The 13,281-nt window shown below is 35.6% G+C and overlaps 1 protein-coding gene across 3 annotated transcripts in view; it reads left to right on the top strand.

Annotated features, from left to right (window-relative positions):
• CDC14A (cell division cycle 14A) overlaps positions 1–11,077 on the top strand; it is an 86,655-nt gene extending 75,578 nt beyond the window's left edge. Inside the window, exons 14-16 of one of the 3 annotated variants that reach the window (XM_083359926.1) lie at positions 1,292–1,420; positions 2,147–2,378; positions 8,424–11,077. In XM_083359926.1, the coding sequence (XP_083216052.1) occupies positions 1,292–1,420; positions 2,147–2,378; positions 8,424–8,453 (391 nt within the window). In that variant the 3' untranslated portion in view covers positions 8,454–11,077. Of the gene's footprint in view, positions 1–1,291; positions 1,421–2,053; positions 2,379–8,423 lie in introns of all 3 variants that reach the window. The other 2 variants (XM_083359925.1, XM_083359927.1) reach the window with 2 other exon arrangements.
• The last annotated feature ends 2,204 nt before the right edge of the window (positions 11,078–13,281 follow it).

The raw sequence follows: 13,281 nt of genomic DNA, 5'->3' as shown, positions 1-13,281 counted from the left end.
AGCTGGATGCTACGAATCTTTGAATGATTTTCAGGGCCATCCTTTTTAGGAAGAGGTGCAGTTGGCTAACTAGAAATATAAAATATATATCTAACCACCTTCTCTATTACTAAATTCTGTTACTACAAAATTGAAAAGGCATGTCCAAACTGTTGATTTAAATCTTTAAATTCTACACATAACCTATACTTCAAGCCATTATTCATCCATTTTGAGGATCATGTGTTTCAGTTTGTTTATCCTAATTCCATTGGCATTTACACTGTGTTAGGGGTTTCCACTATTTTTCATAGAATTTGTTACAAGATGGAGAAAAGAGAGAGGGAGATTTATTATCAACCTATTAACGGCACTTTCTCCCACCTCTTTAAATGATTTCATCCAGAACCTGAACAGCAAAGATGATTAGCAGAGCCTCGAGTGATTTTACATTCCAGAGGCAAAAATATAGGGTACCAGTGTCTTAGTGGGGAAGACCAGTAGACAAGTCAATACAGAAATTCAGAGATGGATTATTTGCCGCTAAATTTCAAACATGATTGCAATCAAAATAGTTGTCACTTTTGAAATGGATATTCAGTGATGTATCTGTTAATTTTCTGATTTTGGGGGGGGGGGCTTGCCTTGTAAAATGAAATAAAAAATGGGAAATAATTAGGGGGGAATCAAAATATTGGAATTAACATGTGCATTTGGTACTGAAAAATAATAACATCTGCAAGAAGCTGCACTTATATTTTAAGAATCTGTTTTACTATGTATGCATCCACAATTTTAAATGAATTAATAACGTTCAAAAACAGAAATTGGGGGTGGGGGGAACATACTTATGCAATAAACCTCCATGCTGTTCACTGCTTGAAATTTGTACCCAAAGGTTCATATGTAGCTTTCTTCAAACATGAAAGACTTTTTCAGTTATATTCTTCTTTAGAGACACCCCTGAATTAGGTCAAAATTTCATTTACAGTCCAAGACCAAACACGAGCCCTGAAAAGTACCCAAAGGATGGGAAGATCCCTTGGCATAGTGTTCTGATTCACACACAGAACTGTGCTCATAGAATAAAATATTTTCCTGTTCCTCCATGTTTTACTGTGTCCAGTCATCTTTAGATCCCAATTGTAGAAGACACAATTCATCATACGCAAACCCTGAGGAAGTTGTAATATTTATTTATGTAAATATTTATATTCAGTGATCCTAGTATGAAAACTAAATGAAGGGTAGAAAAGTAAATATTGTTTCAATCATATGAACATATTTTTGCTTCCTATTGGTATATTTTCAGACTGAATACAGCAGCTCTCTCTCAAGGGTCCATATCTCCTTTGAAAGCCACCAAAGTTATGGTTTCGGCATCACCTGCAGCAAAGAGAATAAATAGACATGCTCCATCTTCAGTTCCACATTTTAAAAGGTATTTTTTTAACTCTGCTATGTCTTTTAGCTTTTGGGAAGAGGGAGTATAGGAACAAATACTGTATTTTTCCATTTGCAATTTGGGATCTCTTGTGTAAGAAATTCTGAGTGTAACTTTAAATGACGTAACTTTAAATGATGTAACTTTAAATGGTGTAACTTTAAATACTTGCTTCAGATACCTTAGTTTGGCTATGGGAATAAGTGTCTGTGAACACTAATAAAATTACATTCATGTCATCCCATTGATCTCATGTTAAAAGAACTACATGCATGTTTTTCAAAATAATTTCCCACATACTGGCCTACTCCAGCTTATAGAAACCTAAAGGAAATCCCCTTTAAATAACAGCTGATAAAAATAACCAGCAAGAAAAGTGTTGCATAAAGAGATAAACATCTATGTGTTTCTTCAAAGCACTGCAATTATTTTGCAACTGTTCTTTATCCTAAAATGTTCCCAATGGTTTCCCCATAAGTTACTGAAAGGATTAAGCTGTATGTTGCCCCCCATTTAATATCGAGAAAGTGATTTTTCTCCCTAAGTGCCTTTTAAAGCATGTCTTGCATTGATCATCACATGTGCGTACATTTTGTGTGTCTTTTTACCCCACGTATGTTTTCCATTCAGCTTTTCCGTAAACTCCAGGTTAGCCAGTTCTCTAGGGAACCTGCATGCTGCTTCAGATGATGCTGAGAGCAAACTGACATTATCATCCTCTAGGACAGGTTATTCTGTAAGCCAACTCTCCAGTCATTTGAATGGCAGTGCACTGTTGCCTGCCGGAAATTATCATGAGCTGAACAACAATCTGTACAACAGGAGAGGCAATAGCACTACCAACCTCAACAACTATGTCAATTCTCCCAACGTCCTGGCAGAGGAGTACAACACCTTCAGATCTTTTACGGGGCTCGCTGCTTCTTCAGCAAGATACCTGAGTCGATCAATTCCTGTAAGTTCACAGTTCAGCAGCCCTTTCGGAGACCTTATAGAACTTCCCTTCAACCAAAGCTTTCTCCAAAGTTTTCTCCTAACAATTCTTAGACCTTCTTTCCTGGTCTTTTTTCTCATTTATGATCTCTTCCTCTTGCGCAACTTGTATCTTATTATCTCAAATCAAAAACCAGTCAAGCTACTTTTTGTTGTGGTTTCTGGGACACTTCGGGGGGGAAAAAAGATAATAGTTTCATTCTCTAATTTTTGCAGTGTCTTCCATTAGCGCACCTTCCTTTTTATATCCATTTCAGCTCACTGTAAACAAAATGCTGAAAGTGTCAGGTGTTCCTATAGGTACAAGGTTGTTGGTGGGGGTTTTTTTACATTTTTTTAAATACATCCAAAGAGCATGGAGAGATTCAATAGGATTTTGAATTATCTACGTTAGAAGAATTAATTATATTGTTTCCTGCCTAAGCAGGGCATTGGACTAGAAGACCTCCAAGGTCCCTTTTATTCTAATTCTAATTTCTGTAGGTACTTTTCGTTTGATAACCACTCATTCAGTGACCGTTCAAAGTTGTGACGGTGCTGAACAAGTGGTGCTTATAATCAGTCCTCAAAATTCAAAGTTCCAGGCATTTGGCAACTAGCTTATGTGATGGTTGCAGCATCCTGCTGTCATGTGATCGCCATCTGTAACCTTCCCTTCTGGCTTCACATGAGCAAAGTCACTGGAGAACCCTGCAAGGAAGGTTGCAAGTCGCTCCTGCTACCTTTTCTCCCAGGGAACTGCCTATGGAATGCGAGAGCCCAGAGATCTCATACTCCATAGTGTACTGCAGCATTCCCTCTCTAGCCCATACACACTCACACAGTGCTGCAGCTCACCTCACTTCATAGTACTCACCTGCCCACTGGATTCTTCTCAAGCCATCCAGGACTCATGACTTCCAGCCAGCTTCCCCAGTGACTATGCTTGTGGAAAGCTGGCAGGAAGTCACAATCATATAAGTCCTTGCTTAATGACCCACGATATTTACTTAACAGCAGTGAGAACCGCCACAGCCGCCATCACTTGGCGATATGGCCTCATGATATTGCACTTCATGACTGCATTGCTTAATGATGGACATTCCAGTCCAAATGACTGTCATGAGGTGAGGATTACCTATTACCTGTAAAATAATAGGCCACAAAGGGGAAAAATCAGTATTGGTTCTCAGTCTACTCTAAATTTAGTCTTATGTTCTTGTTTAGAATATATATTTCCTCTGTGTGAATGAAATGGATAAATAAGTACATCTGACTACCATCACTATTTTACATAACTTTAAAAAAATGCCAAAAAACTGGTATCCTAAGATATAATTTAAGCAATTTGTGTAGGAACTATTATCTCCTCTGCAAAAGCCTTTGTTGCAACAGGCAAGGAATTATAGTATTTCCAACTTCAGCTGTTGTCTACCTACTTGAACTTGTAAGATTTATCTCTTAGAAGATCAGTTTTTGAATGTAGTATGAAAGTAAAGAACTAAGCCATTTATTTTATTTATTTTACTGGTCAATATGAGTTCATTTTGTTGAGAGCATCTGGCATATACCACTCTGTTTTAAAAAGAATTCTTGAAAATATTTTTTCTGATGAAATTATATATTGCACAAATTTGAAACTAAACTAATCTCAGGATTTTATTTTAAAATAAGTTCATTCCAGTCACCACTAAAAAACAACAACAGAACAAGTATGTTTTCCATACCTGAAAATTGTTCTTATAATTAAATACCATCAGAAAGCACCATGTGATCATTGTCATCCTTATTGGGACTCCTCACATGTGGGTAGCCAGGTGTTATTCTTTGGGGTTCAGATCCTCTGCTGGAAATTGAATACATGGATTTTTGCCAGTCAGGTGACCTCATGCAATGCATTAGCTTTAGGAGCTATCCAGGCCCTGCAATTCAGTGGTTGTAAGAAGGAATACCTACAAGCTGTCAGAATGGTGTGTGTGTGTGTGTGTGTGTGTGCGCGCACACACACACACACACACACACACACACACACACACAGGATTTGTCTACTTTTATGCAGTATGTGTCCTATGTGGTGTTCTCAGTTACCTTGACCACCAGGAGGCACCATGTGACCAGTTTTGTTCTTGTTTACATCTTTCTGCTCAGAGAGCTTAAAGACACAGAATGTACCATTCTGTATTATAAAAAATACATTTCTGCAGCATAGTACATAAAATGTAAGTTATTTTTGGAAGATAAGAGCATGTTAAAAATAGAACATTCTTCATAACTTAGATCACAGTTGTTTTGTTAGAATATTACACATTAAGAGAAATCCAGGAAACATCCCGAATGTTTGAAAAGTTAGAACAATATAAAGAGAAAATATATTCAAACATAAATATAAAAGATAACATATTGCAGTGGTTCCTTGTGAAATGAAGTGGATCAGACCAATATTTATCTACCCCAAAACATCTAGCTTGGACTTCATAGTGTTCATAGTTTCAGCGCATTAAATATTTGTTTCTAGTCTAAAAGATGGTGGTAACTTTATTGTTATTATGAGCCATGGTGGTGCAGTGGTTAGAATGCAGTACTACAGGCTACTTCTGCTGGCGGCCTGCAATTCGGCAGTTTGATCCTCATGGGCTCAAGGTTGACTCAGCCTTCCATCCTTCCGAGGTTGGTAAAATGAGGAGCCAGATTGCTGGGGGTAATAAGCTGACTCTGCTTAGAGAGGGCTGAAAAGCACTGTGAAGCAGTATATAAGTCTATGTGCTATTGCTATTATTCAGTGTCATTAAGTTCCATCCACTCTCTTACTCTAAGTAGCTGCTACCGGTAGTAAGAAATGGGATTGTATAAATCCATCATAGTTTTGAGAAGTGTGAGAAGAAGATATCTGTTGACTGAAATGGTCTTTACCTGCTTTCCTGAGCAAAGGGATGCTGAAAGACATAGATGCTGGCTATAAATACTACATTTGCTGCTGGGTTTGCTGAGAAGTGTTTAATTCACAGTGATATATTTATATAGCTGGAAATATCAAAATACAGTGCTTTTTTTGTAAGAAAAAAGGTGCCAGAACTCAGCCCCCCCCCCGAGCCGGACTACCATAGTACGGCGGATGGAATGGGTGGGGTAGGTCTAGTCCCCCTCCGCCATTTCAGAGTCAAGATGGAGTGATGGTGAACAGATTTTTTTTCCACGAGAAGTTGGAAGGTCTGACTGAACTTTTTTTAGCCCCATAAACTCCATTGAAAAAAGGTGCCAGAATGTTGTTCCGGTGCGTTCTACGACAAACAAAGCACTGTCAAAATAATAATATTTTGTTTTAATAAATATAACATGGCACACACATAGATAATAAACGGAGACATGTTGCTTTATATAAATTAAAATGCATACTTGACATGGTGTAATTGCAGTAGAAAATCAGATTTAGGTTTATACATATTAGCAGAAAAATTGAAAACAAATGAGTAAACAGAGTGAATTTAACCATAAGGGCCAATTTTGTCTTATGTTTGAAAATACCAGTACTGATTGAATTAAAAAAGAGTTGTCATGTAAAGTCACAACCAAATTTGAAGACCATCAAACCTTTCACTCTCTTCATCGAAGTAAAACTTCAATTCCATAAAAATATTTCTGAAAATATATATTGAAGTTCATTATTATTGTTTCTGTTATTGCTCTGAAGAAGAAAAGGACAGCCTTTTATAGAACATTCTATCTTGACAGAAAAAGATGCAACAGAATATTCTATTTTAGACAATGAATGATGCAATAAAATTGATATTTGATATTTGAAGTACTCCTTAGTTGCTCGGTATAAGTGTACATATTTACACTTGTGATATATTGCTATTTTCTTTTGTGAAAAGGCACAAAGAGGTTATAATACTGAGAAAAGGTGCCTCCATAAAATTTCTATCTTAAAAATGAAAAAAAGCAAAACCCAATAGTAATACATGTGACTTACTTAGAGAAAGCTTTAACAGCCTCAGTGGAATAAAATGTGCGGATTTGAATAATAAATGTAAATAATAAGTATATGACCTTCGTTCGTTTCGCCGGGACCTAAAAACCTGGTTATTTGATTTATCTGGCCTGGACTGAGGGGTTTTAAATTTTTAAATTTTTAAATTTTGGGGCTATTAATTGTTATTTAATTTTATTTTAACTTTATTTTAACTTATATTATTTTTAACTTATATTGTTATAAGTTATATATTTAACTTATTATATTTAACTTATATTGTTTTTAACTTTGCCCTGTAAACCGCCCTGAGTCCTTCGGGAATTGGGCGGTATATAAAACCAATTAAATAAATAAATAAATAAATAACTGACATTTCTTTCACATGGATGAAAAACAGAAAAAGTAGACTAGAAGCCCTGCTAGGAAGCATTTTTCCTATTACCCATGCTTTTTTCTGATTTTTAAAATCTTTATTGACTTGTATAAAATAGGTAGACATACTGTGTTCACACAAGGATGTTTCCTAATGTTGCTGAGTATACACGACATGCATTTTTAAACCAGCCCTATGATTTTGATTGTACTGGATTTATAGTACCTGGTTTATTTCTCAAAACTTAATTCGAAAACTTCATTCTGACAAATCAGTGTGTTTTTTCAGCTTAAATAATTAGGTAACACTGTTAAAATATACTTGAGTATTCACAATTGAAGTTTTACTTCATTAAGCCAATTCTGTTATACAAGTGTACTAATTTGCATGCTATTTTTTGCATATGTACTGGCTTTGTAAGGTCACCCAGGTAATCTAGTGAAGTCTATCATTTGCTGGCATATGAGGGGAGGAGTTTCTTCCAGTTTCTTTAACTGGAAATAAGTCCAGTTGTCTTTACTGGAAGTTATTACCAGGTAAATGAGCTTATTATTGAAAAATACAGAAATCAGATAGATTCCATGCCACACTACCACTAGAGAGACAAAAGTAAGCTGAAAATTACTTTCTCTTTGTAGAGAAAATATTAGCAGTTGAACCAATATTTGTTACAGATATCAGCAGACAGAAGCACAAATTATTAGAAATTAGATTTCACGGCAAGCTTTAAACTCTACTAATTTTCTACCTGTCCCTCTTACTGTTGCTTACATTAACTATATCTTCATTTTTATTTCTTCCTCCATTTTCTTCTCTCAAATATATATAAAGTGTGTCATCATCTTTTAAAATGTATTCCTGCTTGATTCATATTTGAACAAAATGAAACTGAAGAATACTTTCCTTACTGAAGCTGAAATGAATGTAATTAAGATACAATAAGATTTTCTGTACAGGAGTAGATTTTTGAGATAATTAGGACTCTGCCCTATGTTTTAAAGCACTTGAAAGCAAAGGCAGCTAGAATGTTCTTAATTAATAAAGACAAAATATAAAGAACTATTGAATGCCCAGTTTCTGCACAACTATTGTCTTATCACTTAAAAAAAATAGTTTTATAAGGTTACCCAAATATTCTGCTCTTTTCCATATATCTTTATTTGAATTTTCATAACCAGAAAAAGTGCTTATTACAATATTTACAAATATTTGTAGGTTGCTTTCTAAACCTGGAGGTAAAATGAACAGGAACTGTTATTCTGTTAAGAAATAAAATTCTTAATTAAAAGATCGTGAGCCAAGGTATCTTTTCTTCAGCACTTACTGTTGTTTTTTGCTCTCTGAAGAGAAGGTTACGTCACTGCTCCAGGCTTACATCTAACAGGAAAGCAAAAGCCTTACAGAAGAGTGGAATAGGGAATAATTCATTTGTCTAAAAAGATGTATATTTTAGCTACAGTTTTGAACTGGTGTTAGTTTCAGGTTAGTGATTTACAGCTTCTGGGCCCGTCATGTGAGTTTTTGTTATGTTATAAGAAGAGTACACTTGGATGTATGTGTCTTAAATTCTCTAAAGCTGTTTTTGTTTGTGACAGCAAATGTCTGATTTTTAAAAAGTTCATATGATTGAAATTGAAGTACTTTTAACTGAATCTTAATACCAGCTTTTGTTTTTACCTACACAGTCCCTTCAGTCTGAATATGTTCAGTACTAAAGCCTTACTGCTTCGGTGAAAGCTGGACATCTCTTAAAAATCATTTTTCTTCAAAGAGGAAGAATGTTGAAGCAGACACTTCACTGGAGAAATACTTCTTCATACATGATTAGAACTTAACCCCCAACTCTTTGCATAATCAGGGACTTCAGTAGTGACTACTGCAAATACGTTGTAATTGAACTTCTGAATATTACAATTTTGTGTACAGATCAAGATTTTAATATTGAGAATACTTCTAATGAACTGTAGCAATAGCAATTTATAATGATGGTTCTGGGTTCAGTATTATAATGTATATGTATTGAGTAAAAGATGTGTGTCCATGTGTACACAAAAACATGCATATTGTATAAAAATAGAGTATATTTTGTTTTAGAAATCAAGGTGGGGTGGTGTTTTTTTTACCAAAAATGTGTATTTTTCAAATATTGTTTTATACTTCAAACGTGAGCCAAGATCCAGAGAAACATGTCCATCTGCAGTCATCCTGGGCAAGCATGGCTGATAGTACTTCACATCTTGTGAGTGTGACTCCAGAGACCCCAACCATCTGCTCAAATTATGTCTGCAGATTTGGAAGCAGAATTGTCCATCTCTTGATCCTGGCCATACCAATCCTGCTACTTGTTGGCTTTATTGTATCTGTCTATCACTGTGCTTTAGGTTTATGAATTTTACTAGTGAAAAGAATATATATTTGTCATACCACTTTTTAATTTCAAACGCTGATGTTTAAAATGTTCATTTTTAAAGGTCTGCAGGAAGTCTGTAACATAGACTTGCCTTAGCGTCTTTAATTACAAAGAGAAACTAAGTTTAATTAAAACCTGTATCTCTTAATAATTGGGCTCTATAATTTGTTTGTCCAAGGATTTTATTTCTTGTGTTTTCCTTTCTGTATAGCTTTGTCTAAAAGTTGTATAATGTTACAACATGAGAAAAAGGTTGTCATAGCAGAGAAGATTTAATATACTGATTGAATTTGTGAGACTACAATGTCATCTGATTTTCATTGGGTTATTCAGTGAAATAAGACAGACAGCTTTTCTTTTTCTTATACATTGAGACCAAGAGGCAGGAAGTCTTTCACTCACATTTTAATTATAGATTGTAAGAACATTTTTAAAGCTGTATATCACTCCTTATTTTCCACTATTTTTTATACATTCAACCATACTATCAATATTATTCTTTGCAAATGCTGTGAAGCTTAGTGGCTAATGTAATCTTGAGCATTTAATTCCCAGTTCATTTGAAAGCAGAGGAGAATGGGCCATGAGCTGCAAATAGTCCCCAGTCCCATTTTTGTTCCCCAAGAACACCCCCACTTTGAGAGTAAAATGACAATTTTCAACTACTTAATTTTTGGGGGCGGGGCTGTCAGTTTGAGAAATAAGGAACAGAATATGTCCATCAAGCTTTCATAAGGTTTTGCACTTCTTCCTTGTTCCAATGGTCCTTTTTCACAAGGCAACTGGACTTTCTTGTTTTTCTCTGAAGAAAAAAAAAGTCTTTCTTTTCTTCCTTGTTCCTTAGTTTCCTTCTCATTATTTGTTCTAATGATCTTACCATGTCACTGGCTAAGAGACCTTGAGGTCCTAAACGGCAAAATATAAAGAAAATTGGAGCACGGCCCTCTGACTGTAAAACCTTATCTGCCTCTATTCGCAATTATTTTTGAAACTGCATTGTCTTGGGTCTGTAGTACTAATTTAGTGCCATTCTGGATGCGCTAATTGATAACATTCACATACCATTTGTATTATGATTACAAGCAGGGCTTTTTTTGTAAAAGAAAAAGGTGCCGGAACTCACACATATCACACAACCTGCCTTGCCTACCCTACAAGGTTCCATCCAAAAAAGGTGCCGGAACTCCGTTCTGAGCGTTCTATGAGAAAAAAAGCCCTGATACAAGAATGCTCCCCTATTAATGGCTACCAAGGAAAGAATATTTTTTTTACGCATGTTATGCAGTCATTCCACTCTTCCTTGTGCAAACTATATTAACCCTGGACCCTGTGGTTAGTCAAAATACTCTTATTTAATCTAAAAAAAAGGAAATTATCACTCTTTGTTTTATAACAGGTTAGTATGATAAAATACATTCTCGTGTTTAATGTAATGGTTTGTTCTGAATCTGGCAACTTTGGCTTCCAAGATGGAACAAAATGCACAGTTCCAGTTAACTGGAAGTTTGCTAATTTGATGAATCACGTCAAGGGGAAGATCAAAGGCTGATAGATTATTTCATATTAACTAACAATGATTGGTATTTAAATATTTGAGGGAAATATGTAGTTCCAATTATGATGGGTAAATTTTTGGTGTTTTGTGTTTTGTTGTCAGCTGCTTTAATTACTGAATGCAATATTTTATCAAATGTACATCAAATGTACTATATATGAGTGAATAATAGGCAAATTCTAAGGTAATTCTACCTCTAAAATTTGACATGTATTTTGTTATTAAACTACTTATGAGACAGATGTATTATTTTTCCAATGTAGAAATATAAATGCTAATGAATGTCAGAATTATGCATAGGTTTATCCTTTATTTTAATCAGATATTATGAAATACAATACTATTGTTAATACCAGCACTTTGTTGTCTCGTTATTGACATGCTTGAACCATGGTCCTTCTTGATCTCGTCTGTTATTTTTTTATCTCTACTAGGAATAACCTTCAGCATATAGAATGGTTAAACAAAGATACAGAGTGGTTTTTTTGAACTGGAGAAAAAGTTGAAACCAAGGCAGATTATAGAGCAAAACCATTTTTAATCTATATTTGAATATAAAATTTAGTTTTAAAAAAATGATTGAATTGGTAAGCAATATTAATGGTGCTTTCTTATTTCAGTGTGGTCATAGTCTCTGAACTTTGTTATCTGTATTTTATTTAAAAGATTCCATTTTATATTTTCTCATGAAATGCAGTTATTCTCACTTTCTTATAAAACATTTGGAACTATTAATGCTTATTTTTATATCAGAGTAATAAAAATTTACTTCTGTTCTTCAAATACATTTGTTGCCAGTCTCTACACAACAATTTGTAAATTGAGTTCCTATGTAATCATTTTTTTAAAAAAATGGGTAAGATTAAGGTAGCATTTAAAATCTTTATCTAATTATTTCTGAAAGGCTATGTGTACATCGCCATCACAAATCAATAATTTGCAGTCTGTGTTACTGAATACCTAGATAAACAGAAAATAGTTCAGAAAACATGACCATGCTGCTTAGCAATGGCAGTTCCGGCAACTCCAGTTGCCATTGTTAAGTGAGCACTATGCAGGTAGTTAAGCAAGGATCTCATATGACCATGACTTGCAACATTCTGCTGACTTCCTGATTGACTTTGCTTGTGGAAAACCAGCAGGGAAAGTCTCAAATCACAATCAATGTGACCATGGGGATGTTGCAACAGCTGTACGTACAAGGACCAGTCATAATTTTCATTGATTCAATGCCATCATAAATTGGAATGATCACTGGATGAGTGGTCATTAAACAAGCCCAAGGCCTCCATCCCATGCCTATTCCAGGCTACAGCCAAGGCTATTGCCAAATTGCTCACCAGATCCTTAGGGAAAATCCCAGGCTCCGTCTAGAACCCAAAATGGTCTTTAAATTGTCTGGGATGGGCCATTCCAGCATACCCTGTCTTCCCTAGACAGTTGGTGACATCAAGTTGGAAGAATTCTGTCCACAGGAATGGACTGATGTTAATATTCTCCAATGACACATCACACCATAATTGCTGTGTGAAAAAAGTAGATTAACTATTAAGAGTGCAACTCCTGGTATATGTCAAGCCTTTGATTACTTGGAACAGATGCCTGATTGTCAGGGTGGCCATGAGCCCTAAGCTGCTATGGACTCAATATCCCCTGGAGCAGGGTTCTTCAAACCTGGCCCTTTTATGACTTGTGGACTTCAACTCTCAGAATTCCTCAGCCAGCATACCTGGCTGAAGAATTCTGGGAGTTGAAATCCACAAGTCATAAAAGGGCCAAGTTTGAAGAACCCTGCCCTGGAGGCATATTAAAATCCCTGAGAGCTACTATCTTTATAGAGTCCACCACCAACTCAGTAATGGAATCCTGCAGCTCCAACAGGAAAGATGCTATGCAGCAAGGATGGCAGTACACCAGGAGTAGTACCAACTGTTCTCTAAAACCTGAGTTCATCTAGAAGGTCTCATATCCAGTTAGATCAGGGGTGGTGATCTATGGCCCTTTTATGACTTGTGGACTTCAACTCCCAGAATTCGTGAACCAGCATGGTTGGCTCAGGAATTCTGAGAGATGAAGTCCACAAGTCACGAAGGGGCCATAGTTCCCCACCCCTGAGTTACACCCTTCACTCCCATCTAGTACTACTGTCAACCAGGTTTTCAGTACAGTAACTTTCCTTGATTTTTATTTTCTTGAAAATGATGGAACAGGCTGCAGGGAAGTTAGGACAGCTACGAGTGTAAGAATATATCGGTCCAATTTAGTTACTCATTTCTGTATTTGTAGTTTCGATTTGTTTCATTTCCATACAGGTTTCAAAATTGGGATCAAAATGACACATATTTTCCTGCAAATTAATAATACATTACACAAAATTTCAAACATCTACATTTGGAAAGTTGTATAATATATTAATTTTACACACGACATTACCTAGCGAAGAGGGGATTATATTAGCAGGCCAGCTCAGTAACATAACAATCCTTGTTGCCAAGGAGCAGGAAGCATGTAATCAAAGCAAGGTTTGAATATTGCAATTAAGACATGCTCTAAAATTAGGTCATATATTTTGAAAATG

Source organism: Vipera ursinii (assembly GCF_947247035.1).
Source record: "Vipera ursinii genome assembly, chromosome: 3".
Lineage (NCBI taxonomy): Eukaryota > Metazoa > Chordata > Lepidosauria > Squamata > Viperidae > Vipera > Vipera ursinii.
Note: the sequence above shows the minus strand (reverse complement) of the source record. Positions and strands in the feature narration are given on the sequence as shown.